The following is a 25,298-nucleotide window of genomic DNA, read 5'->3' on the forward strand; positions in this document are numbered from 1 at the left end:
CGATTCGATTCACGATTCATAGGTTTTCGATTCGATTCATGAACGATTTGTGCAAATTCAGAACGATTCGATTCGATGCGATTCACATCCAAATTCGATGCGATTCGATTAATTCGATTCGATTCTTAATTTTTTATATGCATTATAGTATTATTTCAATGCTTCACCCAATGGGTCTTTGTCTGGGTTTGAATTAGCCTACACAGCGGCCTTCGGGGATCAGATAGTGGGGATTTTGTCCATTGTTAATGTTAGTTCATGTTTGTTTTTAATTTTAATGAATATATTATTTTAAAAAAAAATTCAATGGCCTACAAATTAGCATTTGCAAGTAGCAAATATTTTGAAAAAGGCTTTTAAAGTATTGCATTAAATGACTACATGCACAAATTAATGGAGACGTTTTCATTAGTTTCATTTTGCGTCCTCTCAGTGCACTCGTTATCATCTTTTCACTGGATTTTGCTCGCGCTCGGTCCCATAGCTCTCATGCTTTCATAACGTTAACTACAGATTTTTGAGCAGTCCATGTTTGAGCTCTCCAGCTGAGCTCTCTGTCGAGAAAGCAATAGTTTTGAGGCAAACCGCTCAAGCCATTGATAAAGCTGCCATGCCATTGCGTGGGCACTATGAAATAAAACGCTTTTATTCATTTATTACATGGACTCTCCGTACACGCAAGGTGGTCTCTCGCTCGCTTTCCCTCTCTGCCGAGTGCGTGCAGCCGTCTGTGAACGCGCGATACGCGGTTTGGAGCACAACCTCTGTCTCGTATGCACGCTCGCTCTAGATTCCGGGAGATTTTTACTAATTTGCGGTAATACAAGCTGATCACGACATGAGTAGCTCAACAGGTAGAAAGAAAAACTCATCTTTCAGGCATTTGACCGACCGGGCTTCAGCGTGAGAAATCAGGGGTGTGTGAGCGCCTGAAACCAATCAAATGCGGATGTCGTATGACGGCCAATGCGTGAGGCAGCTTGTACCAGGAACAGGTTGTGTTTATATATTTTAAAGCACTGAATTGCTATAAAATCGTGATTAATTAGATTTTTAGCCTTTTAAATCGATTATTCACGTAAATAAACGATTCACGATTCAAAATACATGTTTCAGGATCGATGCATATGCATCGCCAGGATTTATAATCGATGCATCGAGAAAACGAGTGAATCGTTACACCCCTAGTCTTCAATAATGCTCAATTACTCATTTATTCACTTAATTATCTCATCAACTTTACCACTGCTTCAGTGTTCATTTAACGCTCAGAGCTTAATTTGGTCGCTTAAAATGACTTATTCCATGATGTTGAAGTTATATGAACAAATTATGTTTGTTTAACCCAGTTATGTGGCACCTGTTGACATAAAAAAAATAATTTATGGAACCTGTTAACATAAAGTTAATTAAAGCCAACATAGTATTTTTTGAGTGGCGGTCAGTGATGCGCGGGTCAATGTATAAACAACCCGCAACCGACCGACGTTTTCAACTACCCGCCCGCAACTCGGACCGCAAAAAAAAAGTACAAGTAAAAAAAATATTGTACCCGACCCGCTTCCTGACCGCGTTTTTTAAAAGTAGTAAATGCTCATCGGAGCGTTATTGGGCCATAGACGTGTAACAACACAACATCGTAAGAAGACGCGCAGGCCTACACATAACAAAGGCAAAGCCAGCACTTTGGTCATCATCTTTCATTATTTCAGCAAATGTCTCCCACACTTTTACTCTTTCTATTTGTGTATTTGCGGAGCTTCCACTCCCCAGTCTTCACCTTTTCTCTTGCCGCCTCCATCTCTCTGCAGACTGTAGTGATCATAGACATGGCCGGTTCGTGAACGAATCGTTCTTTTGAACCGGTTCTTTTTAGTGAACTCGAACCAGTACACTAAATCGAACTGAATCGTTCGAAACAGTTCGCGTCTTGTGTCAGTGCTGATCCACAAGTTACTAAAGTTACTCACTTTCAGACATGCCCGACCATGCCATGCCAAATAAATCAATATCCTGAATTATATTTTACTCCAGTAACTCCAACAGTTCACTGAACCGAGACATGTTGGTGCTACTGTTGAGAGAAGTGATGAGCAGCTGATACAGCGCATAGATACGGCGTATACCGAACGCACAGACAACGGTTCTCGAATCACCAGTATAGAACCGACTCCGAGAACTGTTTAGACTGAGCTCGTGTGTTATCTTCGTGCCAGTTATTCAGCCAATAATGTGTAGGGCTGTATATTTCATCAAAAATTGTGTCTAGTACTATATTAATACAAATGTTTAATTGGCATCTTTTTTCAAACGACCCGACCGACCGCGACCTGAATATCATTAAAAACATTTTTGGATGACCCGTAACCGCGGGTGACCGCAGGCACCCGCTCATTTCGGATCAACCCGCGCATCACTGGTGGTTGTGTATACCTGCCTCAAACGCTTTAGAATAATACAAAAGGACTCACGGAAAGCGAAGCCACTGCTCTATACTATTAATACTACACTTTTGCACAGAATATATATTTATAGTATGAGAACTGTCTCTATACTGACTGTGCGTATAACTGAATTACCTCTCAAAGGCCTTTTTGTGGTATACTAACACAGTCTCATCCCAACGTCTTGGGATGAGACTGCGCTGGGTATACATGAGCTTTCTGAGGTACAAGCAACTTTCCAGTCGTGGTGAATACAAGACAATTTGACCAAAATGCAATTTAAAGAGATGTTGATCCCATTTTGTAGTTGAAGTATGTAATTTCTGCAAAACTAATGATTGTTCTGAACCATGTTCATCCAAACAGAGCTACATGTTGCTTTATTGATCTAGTTGAGATGCTCAAACTAACATTTTTTTGTAGTCTCCAGCTTCAGTGGGAGAACATGTTTTAGGTGTTGATAGAGGGTTAGTTGGAAAGAATGTTGTTCAAATAGAAATTTTCTACTGATATTTATAATAATGTTATGGTCACTTCAATCTGCCGCTTAATCATTAGTTTTCTTGAAAAAAAATTAGATTGGTATTGCTGTTCGCTTTGCTTTGAAAAGGTATCAGAATGCAATGAAAAAAGGTGCATCAAATTCATAATTTAAGGTGAAGTGTGTCATTGTTTATTTGGGGAATTAGGAGCGTCACTTAAATACAATTAACTAATTTTTAAACGTATATGCATTATTATTACATCTTTTTATCTTTAGGTGAACTGTCCCTTTAAGAGTCATGCACATACAGTATATAGATAATGACCTCTACTGCAGGAGAGAGGAGATGAGAAGAGATCAGAGAACAGAAGAGATAAGAATGGAAGTATGGGAGGAGGTTTTCTCCCGCAGTGTCCTCCTGAGCTTTCTTCTCATTCAACATCTTCTCAAGGAGTTTTCCCTGACTTTGTAAAGCCGCTTCGGAACGATGTGTATTGTGAAGAGCTCTATAAAAAAATGATTCGATTTGAGAAAAGACTAGATAAAACTAAAGACACAAGAAAAGAAACAAAAGGAGATTTATTGGTTTCTTTGTGTTTTCATTGACATATAATTCAGGATGTTTGTATATTGATTAGTTCACTTTTGTGAATCAAATGAACAATTCCACATACACTCTCAGAAAAAAAAGGTACAAAAGCTGTCACTGTGGCTGTACCTTTTCAAAAGGTAAACTTTTGCCCATTTCAGGTGCTAATATGTACATTTTAGGGGTTAATATGTACATTTTAGGGGTTAATATGTACATTTCAGGTGCTAATATGTACATTTCAGGTGCTAATATGTACATTTTAGGGGTTAATATGTACATTTCAGGTGCTAATAAGTACATTTCAGTTGCTAACATGTACATTACAGGTGTTAATATGTACATTTTAGGTGCTAATATGTACATTTTAGGTGCTAATATGTACTTTTCAGTTGCTAATATGTACATTTTAGATGCTAATGTGTAGATTTCAGGTGCTAATATGTACAATTTAGGTACTAATATGTACATTTTAGGTGCTAATATGTACCATTAAGGTACCAATATGCAGCCTTTAGGTACAAAAGTGTATCTTTTGAAAGGGTACAGCCCCAGTTGACAGCTTTTGTACATTTTTTTCTGAGAGTGTATAATTCAAAGGTGATTGGTCTAAACTGCCTGTATCTTGGTTATCAGCGTGTCACTCCACCATTGTGAGTAGGGTTGTCGAAAGAACTGGTACTTTGGTACTGAGTCTGTATTTTTGTTTGGAGATGCCAGGATTTCTGCTCTACCGTTAGTATGAGTACGGGGTATATTGGATACATGCTGATGGGTGGCTGGTTTCACACTCTCCTGTGTGTATCTGTGTAAGCCTCTGTGAAGAGCATCAGCGGTTTCTATTTACAATGTGCTTTTGAAGTGCTGATTATTGTTGCCAATCAATCAAACCAATCTGATTGGTTGAAACACGTGTGCAGTTATTTTCAGGGAAACGCACAGCTATGTAATTTTGATGATTATGGCTTACAGCTGATGACAACCTTTTCATAATATTCTAATTTTGAAATTCATATCTGTAAGCCATAATAATCATCAAAATTATAATAAATAAAGGCTTAAAATATTTCACTTTGCATGTAATGAGTCTGTATAATATATTAGTTTCACCTTTTCAGTTGAATTACTGAAATAAATGAACTTTTTCACTATATTAAAATTTTTCGAGTTTCATCTGTATAGTAAACAATACGATAAAAATGACTAATTATGACAATTTTATGCCACAGAATTGCGTTTTATTATGTACGGAAAGCGGATATTCTCTTTCTCCCGCTCAAACTCGCACACATACTGTATATGGACGCCCAGTTCTGCTCTGACGACTCAAATGACAATGATAATTACCTATTAATTGTTATTTAAGTGAAATTACTGAACTTAAATATACAAGTTTGATAAAAATCATCATTAAAGAAGAAAATTTCAAATGGCATTTAGAGGCTTTTGCATCTGAACTCTTCATTTATGGAAAAACAATATCTGTAAAAAAATCTGGAAAATCATCCATTATGGTGAATAAACACAAGTCCTGACGGAAATCATTAGAAATGAAATCAGAGGCGAACGTCTAATCTCGCCAGTGTTTTCGTTAGCTTTATAATGTTGTTCCAGCAAATGTTGACGGGTCTCCCATCTGTTATAGTAATAATTAATTGTGTTTCGGCGTTCTGCACATTGACAGAGACTCTCTGTCTCTCTAGGAACTGCCAAATTACTGCTCAAATATAAGACACGAGTCAATATGGTGCACAAGTTACTTTTATCTTTTGGCTCATGAAAAGCTCCTCGTGTGTGTGTCTGCGTGCGCATGTGTGTTTGTGTGCATGTGTAAAACCTCCCGTCTGGTAGAAGTTGTTCAAATAAACGCATGATTTGGCTAATGATCTGTATTAATGAATACATTTGGATAACATCTAGCCCTATATGTAATGCATTGTATAAATCATATTCTTGAATAGTAATATGGTTGCACCTTTAAAAAACTGGTGCATTAATTTAAAGCACTATGTGTCAATTTATTCTCTTATACATTTTGCAACACCCTGTTAGTTTTCTGCTTGACCATGCAATGCATTATAATTTTTAAAGGTGTAGTCATGAATTCAAATGATTGTAAGGTTTGCAAAGTCGTAATAATATTATGAATATCCTAATGAAGGTTAAACCCAATTACAATGCATTTTATACAGATTTGTTAGCTGAATTTTTATTAGTAGTTGAATACATTTTACTGTTATTACTTATTATTATGTTTTACAAATATGTTGATTGAAACAGCCAGCTTCATGTCACAGAAATGGTCTAAAATGTGTGTCTTCCTCATGGGAGTTTCGGCTGATGAGTCATTCAGTGTTCTGCAGCAGTGTGGACTAGTGAGCGAAACAGTCTCAGAGCGCCACCATGTAGCTAGATTATACATCACATCTGTTCACATTTCTTATGGTTTGATTATGCTTAACAGTATATAGTATATACACTGCCATTCAAAAGTTTGGGATCTGTATGATTTTTCTATGTTTTTAAAAGAAGTATCTTATGCTCACCAAGACTATTTATTAAAAAATAAGAATAAAACAGTAATGTTAAATATTATGACACTGTAAAAATTAATATGCTTTATCTAGTCAATAAAATTGTGGCAACAGATTACAAACAATATTATTAATTAAATTGAACAAATTAATAATTAATCAAATTATTCCTTAAAAGTTAACCATTTAAAATGCGTAAAGTTTACACCAAAAAATTCAACAAAAATATCTGAATTACAGACAGACATCAAATATTAATCAAGAACTCTTTATTTTATATTGCCAACATTGAAGACACCTGATGTTAACAAGCAGAATCACTGAAGGAGAAATCCGTCATTTTAAAACAAACCTAAAACAAACACCAATCACCATAATGGTGACTTAAATGTACATTTTTTTTTGTACGCTTTACTCATTTTAAATGGTTAACTTTTAAGGAATTAATTTGACGAATTATTACTCAATTTTATTGTTAAATTGAATTAATAATATTGCCTGTAATCTGTTGCCACAATTTTTTTTGATTAGATAAAGCACATAAAACACAACCGTACTCCAGTCTTTAGTGTCACATGATCCTTCAGAAATCATTAATATGCTGATTTGCTGCTTTAAATAAACATTTATTATTATTTTCAAGGCTGAAATCAGTTCAACTGCTTAATATATGCTAAATAATGATTTTGTGGAAATTGTGATTTTTTTTTTTTTTTCCAAGATTATTTGATGAATGGAAAGTTCAAAAGAACAGCATTTATTTGAAATAGAAATATTCATTTAAAATTACAGTAGCATAAATATATATTTTATTACAGTGAATATTTCTCAGAGTGGGCTTATTTTTGAAAGTCAATATTGCAATGTGCTTTAGAGGTGTTTCTACAACAACAGAAATGTTATTGCGTTCAATTTTCAAATTTTTGGAAAAAATTGTTATAAGACAGTTCAGTTTACAAGTAAAAAAAAAACTGACTTTATAATGTTGTTGATTCAATTGATGGCAGTTCTGAACGACAGACAAACATGTGTAATTGCACTTTTTGACTTGTTGATACTGTTTAAACTCCAAACCTCATGGTAATTAATTGAGCTAATGACAACTAGCCCCACCTGCTGGGTTTTACTACAAGTCATGGTTTTGTAGACAAAAACTCTTATTTACAAGAAGTGCACTTATTGCTGAAGGTCATACCAACAATTATGTGTCCTGCAGTTTTCCCTCATCTCTCAGTGAGGCTGTATGTCCCTCACAGGAAGCACACTCCTGCCCCCGTGCGGCAGTCCGAACATTGGCAGGGCTTCTGCTGTGTGGAGACCCTGGACGGGCCCGAACTGCCTCATGTGAAACTGCTGGGCGAGTTTACGAGTCATGACGCGCAGGGCGAGAAACGAGGCCAACAGCTCGCCCAGGAGGAAGGCCAGATAGAGAGAGTGAACGGCCCGCTCCAGAGGAAGAATGATGATGTCCTGATCAGTGATGAAGAAGAGGAGGATAGGCAGCTGGAAGAGGAAGGAGATCAGCCAAAATCCAGCTAACTCTGGAACCTAAACAGAAGAGTGAAGAAAGAAACGTAGGTGACATTTTAATATAATACAAGTTTTGTTTATTTATTTAGCCATGGACACCGTTTGATTTATTTATTTTCATTTAATTCATTTAAAGTCCCCGTGAAATCAAAATTGAACCTATTTACTTTGTTAGCGCATATTACTAGTCTTGTGGTGAACAATTAATCCGTGCAAGTAAAAATATATTAAAAAAATGTTTTACCTTGGTAATCTTTAATCAAAATCTGAAAAGTTACTTCCGGTCTGGAACGGTTTCGTTTTCTGATGACGTAGGTTTCACAACTTGGGTGGGGAAACGCTTAACCACTCCCCTCAAACCGTTAGTTTGCTATGAGCGAGAGATGGAGAGGAGGAGCGCTAGAGTAAAACCCTGCCCTCTGTTCAATATTCCGTTTCACTTGGAATACGTCACAGCACTGGAGAAAAATCGTTTGCAACTTCCGGTTCACGGGGACTTTAATTTATCAGCTGTGGTCACTACTTTCATGGTTATTTATTTATTTATATTGCATTTTTATTTTATTTTTTACATTTATTTTACCTCCTGTGGTCACTGCTTTCATGGTTATTTATTTATTTATTTATTTGCATTTCTATTTAATTGATTTGTTTTATCAGCTTTCACTACTTTTGTGGTTATTTATTTATATTGCATCTTTATTTAATTAATTTTATATCAGCTGTGGTCCCTATTTTTCACGCTTGTTTGTTTATTTATATGTTGGTGATTTAATTCATGTGTTTTATCAGCTGTGATCTCTATTTTCATGTTTATTTATTCAATTTTTCATGTTATTTTTAAAACTTAATCAAATACTTTAATGTTTTGAAACATCTAAAGGTCAATATTAGTTAACCTTAATATAACTAGCAGTTATTAGTTATAACTCTTACACTCTTTTTAAATTATATTTAATTATACAGTACATTTAATGATATTAATTAATAAAATCAAATAACTTAACACATTTTTGTAGAAATAAATTGCAACTGTAACAATTTTTTTTTTAAATCTTACTTCATGGCTATAGCATTTTTTTTTTTCGTTTACCTGCCAGATATGAATACTTATCAGTAGCAAAGTGTGAGTATTAGCATTTAATCTCACGATTTTCTCACTTTCTCTGATTATTCTATTTCTTAAACACACGCATCGATTCGAGAATCTGTTAGGCATGAGCAGTGTTCAGATGAATGACTTCTAACATTTCGTGTGCATTACCTTCTCTTTGAGATTCCCAACGTAACCGAGATACACCCGCAATACCTCCAATATGCTAATCAGGACCATCCCCGTCACCAGCAGACACTGGTAATATTCTGGCAGATAACAGAACTATGGGAATAAGAAATAAATAACATTCCTCATTACTAAATATGACCTTAAAAATACCCGCAACCCTAGTTTGACCTAAAAAAAATAGCTTATTCAAATATTATTACAAGGTTTGCAGTGTTTTAAAGGTCTTTAATGCCTTGACACTAGAAATGATAATTGCAGCAGAATCTGCTGTGATGTAGCCGAGCTTAAAGATAAAATATATAACAGTTGCACTTGAACTTGACAAAGGCAGACCATCACCATGGATACACACGCCGTGATTATGTTTAAACACATTTGTATCTGCCATTGCTGCTAATGGCCTGCCAGTATAATGAAAGTGATGTTCATGCATTCATTTTAATAATCACTTACAACATACTTCCCTAATATATAGTAGGTAAAAAACAGTATGTGACAAAAGAAGTATTCCCAAATTCACAGTACTGTCCACTAGTATTGACCTATAGCTATAGTTTCATATTTAAAAGTATCATTTCATTTTAGCTGAGAGGCTCAGAGAGAGGACGAAGACTGAACCCTGATTCTGGTTGGAAATAAAATGTCTTTTTGATGTACACTGTAAAAAATAAAACACAATTTTTACGGTAAAATACCGGCAGCTGTGGTTGTTGTGGTTGAAATATGGTATCACCGTTATTGGTTACAGATTTTTTTTCAGTAATAAACCGTATTTCATTATCTGGTGGTATTTTACCAACTTATTGAAGTATTAATATCTGTTTTGTACCTTTGTAATACACTGAAAACCACCAGTAGTGATGAGTCGCATGATCAATCAAAGATCATGTAATACTATTATATAGAAGCTGCACAGTGTCCTTTGTACAAACATTAGGGACTTTAAGCAACAGCCTCTGTGGAACGGCAACGGCATTCTGTCGGTCTATTGCGCATGCGCGACATTAACTGCTACTTCTTGACGTTCTACTGTAACCGTCTACTACGGGAGAACAGCTGATTTGCCGTAGTCGTTACTACGTGACAGAATAAGAAAGTTAATGTTATGGTTTAGGTTATGTGGCATTGTAATTGTTTCTGTATATCATTAAATGCCTAAATCAACCCTTCTCTTACTTTTTAAAATCACTGTCTTTTTGTATTTAGTCTTATGATTAAATTATCCCCTATGCCGTCCTCTTTACTGTTGCTTAGTGATGTTTGCGCTCTTTAGCTACGGCAGTTAACTGTTTACTTTCGGCTGCCGTTGCCGTTCTATCAACAGCTGTTGCTTTAAGTCCCTATTAAACATCATCATGGTAACACATGAAATTTTAAAAATGCATTGTAACATAAAACCCTTATGTACATAACTGATTTGAAAAAAGTAAGAAAACTATGAAGAAACAGTTATTTCAACAAAAATACATCAAATGTGAAGTGTCCTGCAGGGAACTGCGGGAATTTTGTGTCAATTTACGTTTTTTCACTGTAAATTATACAATTAGTTGTTCTTTTTCACTTTCAAAAACTGTACATCTAACGGTATTTTACAGGAAAATTACATTAAATGTACCATTAGGTTTATCAGTTATTTATGTCTATATAGTAAGGAAACTTTCTGTTTACCAATTAGTTTTGCATTTTTACCGTTAAAATCACGACCATTTTTTACAGTTGTTTAATATAATAGCGATAGGCTAAGGCCTACTTGCAGTTGCATTACATGAAGTAAGGATTTGACTATTAGGGCACAATAGCCTTATGTTTACCGCATTTAACTGAACGCACCTTTAAATGCAGCATCATGAGCTCCGAGATCCACCAGAAGGGGAAGAAGAACATGTTGAAGTACAGCAGCATCTGCAGCGGGAGATGAGACCAGACCTCCGCAAACACTAGTAAGGGATCAACAAGTGTGCCAGTTCACAAGGTATTCAAGTAATGATGTTTAATGAAATATAACTGCTTTTTAAATTGTTCATTATGGTTTTCTTTAACGAGTGGAGCTGTAACACTTCCATTGAGATAGAGACTATTATGATTTGTGTTATGTTTTTAATTAGCATGAATGAAATTATTTTTTGTAGTGAGATTATTCGATGCATTTGTCATAATATATTATCTTAACGTAAGATTAAAATTACCGACTTGTCATTAAATGGCCCTTACTACCCTGTTAAAAAAAGTGATTTTGGTTTGTCCCAAATTAATTTAACCTTTAAAATCATACAGGAATGTTGACAATATAATGAATAATTTAATTTAAAGGTAAATGTTGTTTATTTTCTGCATGATGAAAAGACCAATCATCTTGTCTTAAATAAGTGGAACCCTTAGAAAAATTACAATAACCTTGGTAAAATAAATGAGATCATAATGAAATTGATAATGTGATAATAAAAATAATTTATATAATTTTCCTTTTGTAACCAAAGGTTTTGTACTTTTTCTTATATCCTAAATATTTACTCTTTTAGGCTAATAGTAACAATTTATCAAATTGAATTAAAAAAAAGGATTGAAATATTTTGTGTATGTAATGTGTAATATAATAAAAAAAGACTTAATGTGAGTGTATTTTAAGTAAATTGTATGTAATATACAGTATATATACACAAAGTTTTAGTCTTTACTAATGCTGTATTTATTTGATAAAAAATACAGTAAAAACAGTGATATTTAATAGTTTTTAATATTTAATAGTGATTTTAATAGTTTGTCATAGAAATAAGTCTCTAATATATATATTCTGTTTAATTTAAAAAAAAGTGATTTATTCTTGTGATCAAAGCTAAATTTCAGCATCAATTGCAGTCTTCAGTGTCACATGATCCTTCAAAAAATTTGACTGTATCTTTGCTGCCTTGGTTTAGAGACTTCTTTCTATGACAAACTATTAAGAACAGAAAGTTCCTGTTCTTATTATATATTCCTTGATATCCAATTGTGCAATTTGACAAAGACCAACAGTGTAACAAATATCCTCTAATCTAGACAGGCTGTACAGTGCTTTTCATTTGGACGTCTCACCTTCATTATCCTGATACGGGTCCCTGAAGTCTTCACTGTCTCGTGTCCTGTTATTTATAAACACTGACCCGCTGACATTAGCCAGACCCACTCTCAGGTTCTGAGGGATCGGTGTGTAAAACACAGGCATGGTGGAGACAACACCACTCGGTCTATCCACTTCAGTGTGTGTGGTTTGAGATTAATGGGAGTCTTTCGAGAGCAGATTAAATCCGAGGAAACAGATGGAGTCTGACAGCAGATTAAGATGTCACCCTCGCCATGGTAACCGTACATTTAATGATACTACACAGATCAAAAGGAAATTAAATACAAATATTATCATTTTCATATGCAGTATTTCACTTGTTTTCAAGGAAAAATATCTAAACACCTGTATCTTAAGACTTGGTTTCACATAACATTGTAATTTCTTGTTTTGAAACATAATTCTAACAAATATAATATAATTTGTGGAGGTTTATGCACAAAACAAGAAATAGATTTGTCTGGGGAATACAATTAATGAAGTCTATAGCCACCACTGTCAGCAGAAAACTAAACTTTATTTTGTGTCGCATATTAATTTGTTGTAGTTTTATTTTGGAAGGAACTCTGGTTAATATTGTGAATGTTTGTAAGAGGGGAGCTGTTTTGTACAGTCCGCAGTTCGAATAATACAATTATAATTAATGAGTTTATTCTTTAGCAGCTCAGTCTGAAAAGAGACTTTGTTTTAGAAACTCCCACAATTCAATAATTCGGTTTCTCATTAATTCCGACATCTTCAACGACTTGCCACCTATTTTCTTTAATGGCCATATTTCAGTGGGTCTGTTATGTAAGCTAATTGTGTTCCTTCCCTTACGAAAAATAAGTTTATTCAAGTGTACTATTAGAATACTTGTTTTAAACTAAAAATAAGAGAGTGTACTTTCAGTCTACTTTCAATATACTTTTCAGATATATACTTAACAAAAGTATACTTAAGTATACTTGGCTTATACTGACAAGTATACAGAAAAGTCTAAGTATACTTGTACTTAATCATTTGATCAAGATATACTTAAGAAAAGTATTCTTTCTGAATACTGAAAGTTTAAGTGTACTTGGCTTGTACTTGTGTTTACTCTTTTATTAAATAATTTTCACATGCAAGTTAACATGCAAGTTAACATCAAGTCTGCATGCTTAAAGTACAGTTAATGGTTTATTTCAAGCATAAATACTATAAGCTAATTGGAAACTTAGTAGTATACTTTAAATGCAGAAACTAAAGAAGTACAACCTGTTTGTGGGTAGTTATGTATGTGTTCGTACTGTGTTGTCCTTTGTTTGAACTGGGCATCCAAAACAATATTTGTTTGAAAACTATGAAAATTTATAAAGTAAATGACTTTTTGATTTTGACTCCTGTTTGTCTTGTGAATATTTATATTTGTAGTCCACTGGTAGAGTGAGTTAACATCAAGTGTACATAAAGTACAGTAAAAGGTATATTTCAAGTATAATATGCAAGTAGTAACCTATCCATATGGAAAAGGTTTGCTAAAATAAAAACACCTGTGATTCTTATATGTTCCAACAGAATATTGTAAGAGACATATATGCTGAAAAATCAACATATATAAATTGCATAATATTAATATATATTTTAATCATACATGTCATACTGCATGTCCTACACAAAAGCCATATAGATTTTCTTTATGTAAAAACATAGGAAAATAATGCTAATTTAATATTCATGTCCAGCATATATCTTAAAGTATTAAGTTGACTTTCAAACTCACCCTGATGTCATCCAAGATATCCATGTATCACTTAATTTTTTTTATACACAGAATGGACTTCAATGGCAACCAACTATTCAAATGTTCAAAGAAGTTTCAAAAGTATAATATTATTATTATTATTTTTAGTATTTTTTTAATTATTATTATTATTATTATTATTATTTTTAATGATCGATCGTTTCGCTAGATTAGACCTTTACTTCTTGACTGGGATCATGTCGAGACTTTGAAGCTACATTGAGATGGACATTTGAACCTTCTTAGAAAATTTTAATTTTTGGTTACCATTGAAGTCTGTGTAGAAAAATCCTAGAATTTTTTCCTCAAAAACCTTAATTTATTTTTGACTGAAGAAAGAAAGACATGTATATCTTCATCAGAGTAAATTATCAGAATTGGGGTTTTCAAATGTCTTTGTATTTCCCTTTAAAGTTTTCTGAATAAAAAAATAAAATAAAATAAAATAAAATACTATTCTTAACCTGTACAAACATAAAACTTTCCTTAAGGTATTCTTATGCATATCACCACCAGAGTTTATCACATATACAAAAATATATTCTCGCCAATTTTCAACATTTTATTCACTGTTCTAGAAACATGTTTGACGCAACTTTGATAAATCGGTGCACCCCATGATTTAAATAAAACTTCCTCTGTGTATGTCTTTTATTTTATTATTTTTTTATTTTTTTATTTTTTTTATTATTATTTTTATTTTTTTATTATTTTTTTTTATTTTATTATTTTTTTTATTTTTTTTATTTCTTTCCATGTGTGAAGTTTAATATACTTGATATAACATGTCGGAATTCTATGTGTTTTTGTGCTCTGTACTTGCTTGTTATTTGATACATATTCAATAAAAAAAAAAAAAAAGATTTAAATAAAACTCGATGATGAATTACATCCGGGACTTTTACTTGTTGAGCGCGACGAAACATGCAGAGACATTTTACATAGACGCCATTTTCAATGATTCGCGATGCAAGGCATTCGATGACGACGAGGGAAAGCGCATGGATTAAGTGTTTTATCGCATTTATTTATGCATTGTATAACGTCTTATTGTTTGCTGTGCGTGGCTAAACCGCTCTCAGGGGGGCACTTCCGTCGACGCCCGATTCCGATGCAGAGCTGACCAGGATTCGTTTGTTTTTTAACAGGGAAACGGCGAAGGTAAGTGTTTTTATCTAATTTACAATATGTATTTTATAATATATTTATTTTCAGCGATATTTAAATGCTTTGTGCGCTTAAACGAGCCGAATATTTTCTCTAAGCCAAGGCGACTATCTTCTTTGACTCAAAACTGAGCTGACGACGAGGGAGGTTTGCTTGTAACGTTAACAGGAAAAACACAGAAAGTAAGTGTTTTTAATCTAATCTACAATATGTATTTCATGGCATTATATTGTTTTTTTAACAATATATGTGATGTGCTTTTAACAGTAAAAACAAATAGTAAGTGTTTTAACTCCTTACATTACGTGTTTTATATTGTTTATGACAATATTTGTGACGTGCAAATAGTAAAAGTATTTATCCTCCTCAAACTATCTTTTACAACTCACAGACTGCAGACCAACAATGCACGTGAAATTTCCTTTTTTGGACGACCAATTTTCTTAGAATGGGTAATTAATTCTTTCAGATTAAATATTTATGCAAAATGTACTTATCAGAATAACTTTTGATGTTTGGTGGTTATGCTTTTATGTTTAAATGTAAGTTATTGATTTAGCTATTTGTCTTTTCTAGGAGCATTTCTATGATGCACCGAGTGGCTAATGCTAACCAGGCTTGGTGTTTAAAGACTGTACAGACTAGAACTTGGTGATGGTAAGATTTAACAGATAACATGAGAGAATCATGGGCACAAACAAAAACAATAATCATAGCTTTGTTGCTATTTCGTATAACTATGATTTTCTGTGTTTCATAACACTCATTTTGATTTTGTCCAGTCAAATAACTTTACAAAAGTAATTTTTATTTTTGACTTAAAATTAGTTTTCAAACCAATTGTTTTCATGACTTGACAGGTATATGTTTTCTTGCTGTTTAATTTTAGACTCCACTGACTGGGAAATGTCTGCCTATCACCTGTCCAACATCACAGCCACAAGAAGGGAACACAGATTCTTCCGGCGGCTGACTATTAGGGAGATTTCTTAAGGTGGGTGTCTAAATTTATGTCTGTCATTAATTACTCACCCTCATGTTGTTCCAAACATGTAAGAATTTCTTTCATCTTCACAACACAAATTAAGATATTTTTAATGAAATCTGAGAGCTTCCTGCCCTCCATTGACAGTCTATGCAACTACCGCTTTCAAGCCCCAGAAAGGTATAAAGCAGTGATCTCAAACTCAATTCCTGGAGAGCCACAGGACTACACGGTTTTGCTCCAAACCTAAGCACACAAATGATCCATTGAGCTAATCAAGGCCTTCAGGATTGCTAGAAACTTCCTTACACGTGTGAGTTGGAGCTAAACTGTGCAGAGTTGTGGCCCTCCAGGAATTGAGTTTGAGATCACTGGTATAAAGGTACATCATTATGCTGTGTTCACATGTATACGCTTGAACACTTTGAATCCATTCGTGCGTCGCAGGCAGGCTCATTTTTTTTAGCGTTGCGGCAAATTGACGGCAAAGTTAAAAATTTTCAACAGGATTTTTTTCTGTGCGTAACATGTCTTTGCATTGATTGACGGTAGAGATCCACTTTTGCAACACAACTGTCGCAACGCCTCCCCACATTTGTACTTTGATGGGTGTTCCTCAAGTTTACCAAAGGACATGGTTTTGACTTTTGATTTCCTTTCCGTGGCTTTGGAAATAGTAGTTGTATAGGCTTAACTTCGTTAAGTGTTCCGAAGATGAACAAAACTCTGGTTTGGAACAACATATAATAATAATTAATGACAGAATTAACATTTTTGGATGAATGAAGTCTTTAATTTACTTGGAAATCAGTAAATTCTATTCTTAATCTAACCAAAATAGTTTCTTGTGTGACACAAATTGTATTAATTGTGATCGATCTGGTTTTGTGTTGTGTTATCTAGAGAACCAGCACTCCAGGATTTTTCGAGAAAGTTGGATCTGCACAGCCGTTCCTGCTCTATGAAACTCTACTGTTAGCAACTGGACACAACTGATCCACTCGTACCCTGCGACTGATCCGCTCGTATCCTAGAACTGTTCTTCTGCTGAATGTTGTTGACTCGAGCACTGCTGTACTGTTGCAGGTCGAAGGTACTGAATCAACTTCACTGACACTGGACTTACATTCACTGTTCAGGATTTGAAGTATGACAGACCATTTGACAGAAATACCTATATTTTGCATTCATTGTTTATTTTAAAGGTTAACCTATGATGTAAAGGGGCTTGTTTGTTAATAAAATAAATAGTTTGTTAAAACCACTGTTTGAATTTTGCCTTTTTTAAACTTTACAATGAACAGAATTCTGTACTGTACAATTTCCAAATTTGCAAACTTTGTATAAGTCATGTTGGTCATCTAAACATGAAATCTGTATGACACTTTTTTATAACAAGTATAAAAAAATTACACAAAATGTGTATAAATCGTATATTACTTTAATTTGACTAGCATATGATTCAATATAAGAACTTTAAATGATTTGTATATGAATTTAAGTTGTTTTGTAATAAAACCATATACCATTGCATATGTTTGTCATGTAAAACTCATTTGATTCGATATAAGAACTTTAAATGATTTGTATATGAATATTGTGTGTTTTCTACAAGTACCATACACCATTCGATACTTTTGTCATGTACAACTCATATAAGACTTTTACAGTATTCGTATACGACACAAAATTCCCCTATAAGTTGTATGTGTGCTATTTAGTATGAAAGGGGCCATAATCGGTCTGATTTTCTATAGGACATGTATTGGTCTTACATGAAACACATAAGGTAATTCTGGCCAATTTAAGTAAGAAAGATATATGGTTGCTGTATATGAACCATGCTGGGTTTTTTTTTTCATATAACACAGCGTAAAAAATAATATATAAATAGTAAACTATAAGTATGATGTTAAGTTCACTGAAAGAAAACTTACAAGTACACTTATAGTATAAAAACTATTGAACTAGTAGTTTACTGAGTAGTATACTTAAAAGTGTACTTTCATAAACTAAAAATCCAGGCTAGAAGTATATAACTAGTAAACTAGAAGTATATCTATAAGTTCACTTGTAGTATAACTGCAGTACAAAATAAAACTTTGAAGTAAACTAGTTGTGAACTCAAAGTTTACCACTCTTACACTTTAAGTATACTTAAAAGTATACTTTTATATACTAAAAAGTGGGCCAATTTAGTCCCAAGAAGTATTAAATTAGTATACTTACAAGTATACTACTAGTACTATGATCTTAGTATACTTGGTATGTCCAGTATACTTGGGAGAAATACTTGTACTTTACTTAAGTTTACTTAGTTAAATAAACTTGAAGTATACTTTATTTTGGTAAGGGTTTGTAAAAAATCAAGCAGGCTCATACATTTTAATGAAAAAAGAACAAAACAATGACACACAAGCCACAGATGTAAAAAGTTTATTGTAAGATCTCTATAATTAGGACAGTGATGCGCCAAACTGCCTCCAGCCATGTGTGTGTGTCGGTCCAGAGTCCGTTTCTGTTTCTGAACTTTACGACCCTGGACGTCATTTACGGCAGGCTGCAGTACCGGCGCTGACCAGCGGGTGTCACAATTCGTCCCGAGGCGCGTTTAATGGGAAATGTTTGAACTCCTCAGGGACTTCCTCGCCTTTCTGTGACCTTTTATAGAAACCCAGAGAATCCAGCAAGTTGCTGATCTCGTCTGCCTTCATCTTCTTCACTGGAACAACCTGAGGTATGCAAAAATTGCTGTCAGTGGAGTGAAAGATACCTGGCAACTGTGGCAAGTCATTTCACTCGGCGGGCCATCTTTGAAACGCGTCTTTGGCAGCTCTTTCACTCATGCAAGAACAGATCCTATCTCTTTGAGTGGGGAAACATCAAATTCTCCAAAGCTGTTCATCAACCTTAAGAAATCACCATTGAAATCTGACAACAACTGTTTAACAAAATGTTGAAATCATTAAAAAAAAAACAAAAAAAAAACGTTTTCTAGGCTGGACCAGCCCATTTGCATGTGCGGTCCTAAGCGTGTCTCAGGCTACGTACGTTTACACGTGTGTGTGTTTTTTTTTTAAACGCATAACTTTTGCTACGGTTTGTCCTGGCATCTACAGTACACTACTCTGTAGTTTTTAACCCATTATTTTTTAGGACTTGTTTGCACTAATATGTTTTAGTTTGAATAAGCATATTTTTTTTCCCTTGCCTGTCCACATTGAGACAACGAAGACGGAGCTTTTTCAAAGCCCTCAAGTGGATACATTTGGAAACACCATTTTCACGTTGTTTCAATTTTATTTGCGTTTTTAAGCCCCAAAACCGCAGTCGCCGTGTAAACGTAAGGCACATCCGATAAAATATTTTTTTCATTTTCACCCGCGAGCGTTCTCGTGTAAACAGGGCCGCAGTATGCTGTGAAAACGGAGGTATTCGTAAACGATGACGCATGTTTAGGGGCCATTTATGCTACACCATTTGAAACTAAAAACTATTCGAGTTTTTGCCTTTGCCTAGAGTTTTGCCAAAACTCTAACGAGTTTTGACCTTTTTAATTCATACCACAAGAACAAAATTAAAGTTATTTTATTTTATGTGCATGTGTACGTTTTTGTAATTTTTTCGCACTGAACACATGCAGGTGCGTGTTTTTTTTATTTTATTTTATTTATTTATTTATTTTTTTATGTTGTCCTGAACGGCAATGAAAAAAAAAAACAACTTTCGACTTTAATCCCAAAATGCAACTTTTATTTTTATTTAATTAACATTTTTTTTATTTATACCTTGTGCTTCAGTGTTTCTGTATTTGCACGTGTTCAGTGGAAAAATGTCAAAAAACGTACACTTGCAAGTAAAATGATAAGGTTGTCCTTACCTTCACTTCCTCATCCTTATCGTTGTAGAAGATCAGCCGTGGGTTTTTTTCCTCTCCTGAATCATACTCCAGGTTATGACTTTAAACAGCAGGTTAAGGTTAACGGCACCAGGCATATGACCTCTGAGGCCATGAAGTGCATGACTCCGTGCTCGAAGTCTTTAAACATATGGCAGCACGAGGGCCTGTAAAGATTTCATTAACATTCCCATTCCTGTCAAATACTGTCTTACCAAAGCCTATTTGGAAGAAATGATAGACACTCTATGTAAAGACAGTAGTCACGTACTAAACCGAAAACAGGAATTACAAGAAAATGAGTTATAATGTCAGGATACTAAAGTGCCCATCGCTTCATCAGGAACTCATAGAGCTCTGGCATCTTCTTTATGGATCATCCCACGACACTGGGAGCCTGGGAAAGGATTAAAGAGGGATTTACAGTATAGCAAAATTTTTACTCATTCTTTGTCATCAACTGTTCTTTATGACATTATAGCTTGTACAGCATTTAATTTACTGCTATTTAATTTACTGCTTAATTTAATTTAACAATCTACTGCTCAAAAGTTTGGTGTCCGTAAGATCTTGAAGGAAATTCTTATTTCTGTTAAGCAAGGATGCATTCAATTGATCAAAGTGACACTAAAGACATTAAATAATGGTACAAAAGATTTCTATTTCAAATAAATCATGTTTCTTGAATGTCTATTCAGCGAAAAAAGCTTCCTCAAGTATTAAATAATAATAAATGTTTCTTAAGCATCAAATCAGCATATTAGAATGATTTCTGAAGGATCATGTGACACTGAAGACTGGAGTAATGATGCTGAAAATTCAGTTTTGATCACAGGAATAAATTGTATTCTTAAAATATATTCAAGTAGAAAACAGTTCTTTTAAGTTGTAATAATATTTCACAATATTACAATTTTTACTGTATTTTTTTCATCAAATAAATCAGATCAGAATAGACTTTCAAACACATTAAAAATCTCACTTTTCAAATCAAACTTTTTGAAAAGTACTGTGGGTGTTTATATTGCCCAGAATTATAATGAACTGTATTGTAACATCATTAGCTTCTATGCTTGATGCAGTCTGTGTCGCATCATTAGAGCAAACCTCCTTGCGTTTCAGCTGTTGTACACTCACCATAAGTTTTCCTCTGGCTATAAGAAGCTTTTCCTCCACAGCGCTGCTTTCTGAACTGTTTTCCGCACTTCTCCCCGTCGCACACAGAGTCAGAAGGGCCGCCAGTGTAAGCCACATACTGCGCTTGGGTTGGTAGACCTCACTGTACCCAAAAAGATTGTGGTCTTTTGGCGAAACGAGGGTCTATAAGAGCAGATATGGGTTCTCTGATAGGTGTCCCACACCATGTGGCAAAGCCTGATTGGTCGATCTGTTGGATTTTGAAATAAAATCTTAGTATGAGGAAATTGATTTATTTAAAGTCAACTAATTCATACCAAAAGAACTTAAAGCTGTTATTTGTTTGATAAAGTCAATTTTGTTGCATTTTTTTGCTTTTGTTTTTTAGTTTCTCAGTATGAAGACCCCGGGACAGCTGCATCTGTGTCGGATTCTCCCACCGTCTGCTGATGAATAACCAGAGAAGTCAAACACAACACCTGCTGCTGTTTCGATAACACACTGTTAAAAGTTAGTCCTTCTTCATTGTTATCATTATTTTGCATTATTATTAACTTGAACATTCTGTAGAGACACAGTTGAAATGATTCTTGTTACACACCAAGGGGAAAAATCTACATGGCTACATGTGGCTGTGTTGTAATATGATTTTTAATCATTACACCAGAAGTATGTGGTTTTAGAGCAACAGGTGGTAACAAAAAAGACATAATTATGATGAATTTCTTCTTCAATATAAGGTCATTTTAGCTAACTTATTAGAGAGCATATTGATGGTGTAAAACAGTGAATATTAAATTTGAATAGTAAATAATAGATAATTTTTATGACAAAAAAGTATTTGTATATGTACACACTCACAGGCCTAGTATATAATTTATAGATAGATAAACAATATATATATTTTTAAATCTTAATAATAATATTTAATGTATATATGCAACACTTATACTTGATATTCTAAATGTATGATAATACTTTTTACGCTGTATAATAAATTACTCATGATGAGTTGCTTTGGATAAAAAGATGTTAATATTGTAACATTATGGAAGCCATAAAAACATGACATTTATGAGTTTTTGGCATGAGTAACAAAATTTGAGATTTAACAGCTCTAGAAATTCTGTCTCTTGAACCATAAACGCAAAGAGTAACAACTCATACATTGAACCTTTGGGTTTTTAAATATTAAAAAAATTATGTAATACAATATATTGTTATGATTATTTTAAACAATTACAATTTAATGAGCAAACAATACTTGTTTCTTCGGTTGTTTTGACCTGAAAAAAGTCCTGTGAGATTTAGATTGCTATTTGTATTTTGTTATCTTGTTAATAGCTATACTTGTTTTGAATTATTTTGATATTCATTAGTTTTATATTTTAGCATTTTAAAATGATTTGTAATACCCAATCATGAAAGAAATAATCAAATGAGATGTGGATGTATATCACTGAATAACCCAGGGTTAAAGCAGTGCATGTAACCTGTAATGTCAACTCTGCCCACATCTGGTATAAGCTCCTTTTTCTGTGTATTTATGTACAGTAGCAAACTACATACATACTCTGTTGAATGACTTCTGTACGGGAACATTCTGTTTCGCTGCACTTGCATAATTGGATTCATTAAAGGGAGGGGTGTGTTGATTTTAGGTCACCTGTAGAGGGCGACCATGCTACAGGATGGACTTGGTAGTGTTTTGGGTTAAAGCGCTTCCAAAACTCTTGCCACAGACAATTATGTTTCCAATGAAAATAAACCATTCTCCATAGGAATGCAGCAGCAACCATCATGGTCGATCATCCACAGGCAGAGCTGGGGCCCGGACTGTCTGTCTGTCTCTATAGCTGTGGTCAGACACTGATGTGTCAGATGACAGTCGTCTCCCTCTAAAAAGACCCAGGTTTCCCCCCTGGACCTGAAAATCGAAATATCTGCAGGCATTCAATGTAATTATCCGAAGATGTGACTGAGCGATTGGTTTCTTGAGTTTCAGCATGACTGTTGTCCTTAGAGGATTGTTGTTCAGGAAGGACTTTTTAGACATGTTTTATTCAATTGTCATGATTTTAAATCTCCTAAAATCCCCTAGGAGAAATAAAAATAGACACAAGTTGGATGATTGTTGACATACAGTTGGAGTAGAGAGCTATACAATTAATGTGAGCACAACATGAGAAATGCTTGCGTTCATATTGAGATCTCTGACTTTTCATAGTGAACTTTCGACGCGGTTTCCCTGATGAAAGTCCATCATAGTTGGTCATCAGCAGGGTTGGGTACAGTTACTTCTAAAAGTAATGCAGTGCAATATTGCGTTACACCCTAAAAAGTAACTAATTGCGTTGCTAATTACTTTTTTGAGACATTTGAGAACGTTTTTTGCGCGTGCACAGTAGAGGGCGCAGCTCAAACAAGCCTTTCAGCTGTGCTGCCATTTCTGATTGCAGAAGAATAGGGGGCGTTTATCTCCAGTTTTAGACGACAGCTGCGTCCCAATTCAGAAGCTGCATTCTTCGAAGGGCGCGTTTCATTGTCATAATTCCAAATGGGGCCTTCGTTTCCCATGCAATGAAGGATACGGCAGCCTTGCCTACTCCAGAATGCATTGCGTGAAAGTTACGACAGGATTTTGATTTATTACATAAATAAAATGTTGACATATCTTACCATGATGCAATTTTATATAGTTGATACTTTTTATTATGCAAATAAATGGACCAAGAGGAACATATTTAGACAGTTAGTGAACCCTGTTTTGTTTTTAGGCAGCTTTTAAAAAAATTGATACTGCTGCTCGTCAATGGCAGCTGTCTCATTTGCTTGGCGGCAAATATTTAATATAAATATTTTCATATAAATTTTTTTAACAGCCCAAGCATGCATACTGGCGAATAGAATGGTGTATGAACAAATTTATAAGGGAAAAAATATATTAACTCTTTCCCCGCCAGCGTTTTAAAAAAAAGTTGCCAGCCACCGCCAGGGTTTTTGACGATTTTCGCTAAATTTGAATGCCCCGCTGAATATTTTCTTCCATGAATATATGAAGATGATATATATAAAAATAAAGATCTGAGCCTCTGCTTTTAGGCAAAAAAAACGTTTTTATTTTATCTTCATCTGTTCTTTTTTTATTGCCTCTTGAACAGAGGTAGGTTTTGTCAAAAACACAACATTTTGGACAAAAAACTGAGAAAAAGGTATTTTTATCAAACAAGTGCATTTAAAAGCAGAATACATTCAGATGTTGTTTCCTTCATATATAAAACTTTCCAAAATAAATTAAAAACATAAAATAAATGTAAAATATATCAAATTTCCCAGGATGTAAGGGAAATGTAACTTTTGCAATAAAACTTCTGCCTCTGCCTCTCTCTACCTGTGAATATTGAATAATTGGAATTACAATAAACAGGCCTAGACACACACACACACACACACACACACACACACACACACACAAATACATATTACAATGTGGTAAATGTGCACAAAGAGAGAAATAATTTGACAATTACACCTTCATATTTAGACAGCCACACATAAATGCCTGCACACACACATACATATTATAGTGTCATAATATTATACGATCTATCTGCGGCACGTCCATGGCTAGAACTTTCTGTGACAACATGTGCATCTCTCTCACTGACTACTTCGTCCCGATCAGATTCAGAATTATCAAATAAAGAGTGATCGGACTCCGAGTCCATTAACCTCCAGTACTTCAGCCATATACCTCTGCATTGTCTGTCTGATACATTCTCACTACTCCACTGTTTGAGACGATTGCAATCTGTTTCTCTGATCAAAGAGTTGCGCAATCATTCAGGACATGCGCGCGGGTCTTCCTTACCGTATACCACCTAAAACACGGATACCCGGAAAATTCCGTGTTTGGCGCAGATGCGTTTTTTCATTAAACACGGAAAATTCCGTGTTTGGCGGGGAAAGAGTTAATAATAAATCAGCTCCATATACAGCTCCATTTACACACATTGCTAGGGATCCGCCAGTAGTGGGCAATGGGTACTCATGCAACGAGAGCAATAACGTACATCCAAGTGGACGAGCTGAACCTTTAGACAATATACTTTAATAAAAAAAAGTTTGCATAATAGCTTTTTGTTGAGTATCATATTTAATACATTAGGCTTTTATGGCTCATATAATGTTATAGAGGAGATTATGGAGCTCACACTCGAGGGACATAAACACCTCAGTTTTATTCAGAGGTCCAAACTGAACAAAATTAAGTTTAGTGCAGTTGCTGATATTTAAATGGACAAAACAGCAAATATTTCAAGTGGTTTCCCCAAATTCAACTGAAAATGACTTTTAAAGGAGTAGTTCACGTTTAAATAA

At 34.4% G+C, this 25,298-nt stretch overlaps 2 protein-coding genes and 1 long non-coding RNA gene across 7 annotated transcripts; 1 reads left to right on the forward strand and 2 right to left on the reverse strand.

The window, feature by feature from the left end:
- Positions 1-6,892: 6,892 nt before the first annotated feature.
- On the reverse strand, positions 6,893-12,108 carry LOC120470230 (transmembrane protein 17A). The gene is made up of 4 exons (XM_039659714.2): positions 11,939-12,108; positions 10,697-10,803; positions 8,846-8,959; positions 6,893-7,599 (listed from the first exon to the last, which is right to left on the reverse strand). The coding sequence occupies exons 1-4, from the start codon at positions 12,066-12,068 to the stop codon at positions 7,282-7,284; spliced, it is 669 nt and encodes a 222-aa protein (XP_039515648.2). The 5' UTR covers positions 12,069-12,108; the 3' UTR covers positions 6,893-7,281.
- A 2,065-nt stretch (positions 12,109-14,173) lies between these two features.
- LOC148981760 (uncharacterized) lies at positions 14,174-17,744 on the forward strand. 5 transcript variants are annotated; one of them, XR_016168387.1, is made up of 5 exons: positions 14,174-14,892; positions 14,997-15,350; positions 15,475-15,555; positions 15,788-15,892; positions 16,787-17,744. It is a non-coding gene; the product is annotated as an uncharacterized LOC148981760 (long non-coding RNA). The 5 variants fall into 5 exon arrangements; XR_016168388.1 differs by having other exon boundaries at positions 15,002-15,350; XR_016168385.1 differs by lacking the exon at positions 14,174-14,892 and having other exon boundaries at positions 14,907-15,177; positions 15,290-15,350; positions 16,787-17,742.
- A 559-nt stretch (positions 17,745-18,303) lies between these two features.
- Positions 18,304-21,110, reverse strand: selenoe (selenoprotein e). Its single transcript, XM_039658947.2, has 4 exons — positions 20,919-21,110; positions 20,102-20,178; positions 19,764-19,842; positions 18,304-18,615 (listed from the first exon to the last, which is right to left on the reverse strand). Exons 1-4 carry the CDS (start codon positions 21,033-21,035, stop codon positions 18,472-18,474), a joined length of 417 nt encoding a protein of 138 aa, XP_039514881.1. The 5' UTR covers positions 21,036-21,110; the 3' UTR covers positions 18,304-18,471.
- Positions 21,111-25,298: the final 4,188 nt, after the last annotated feature.

This window comes from Pimephales promelas, chromosome 4, assembly GCF_988280905.1.
Source record: "Pimephales promelas chromosome 4, fPimPro1.hap1.1, whole genome shotgun sequence".
Classification (NCBI taxonomy): Eukaryota; Metazoa; Chordata; class Actinopteri; order Cypriniformes; family Leuciscidae; genus Pimephales; species Pimephales promelas.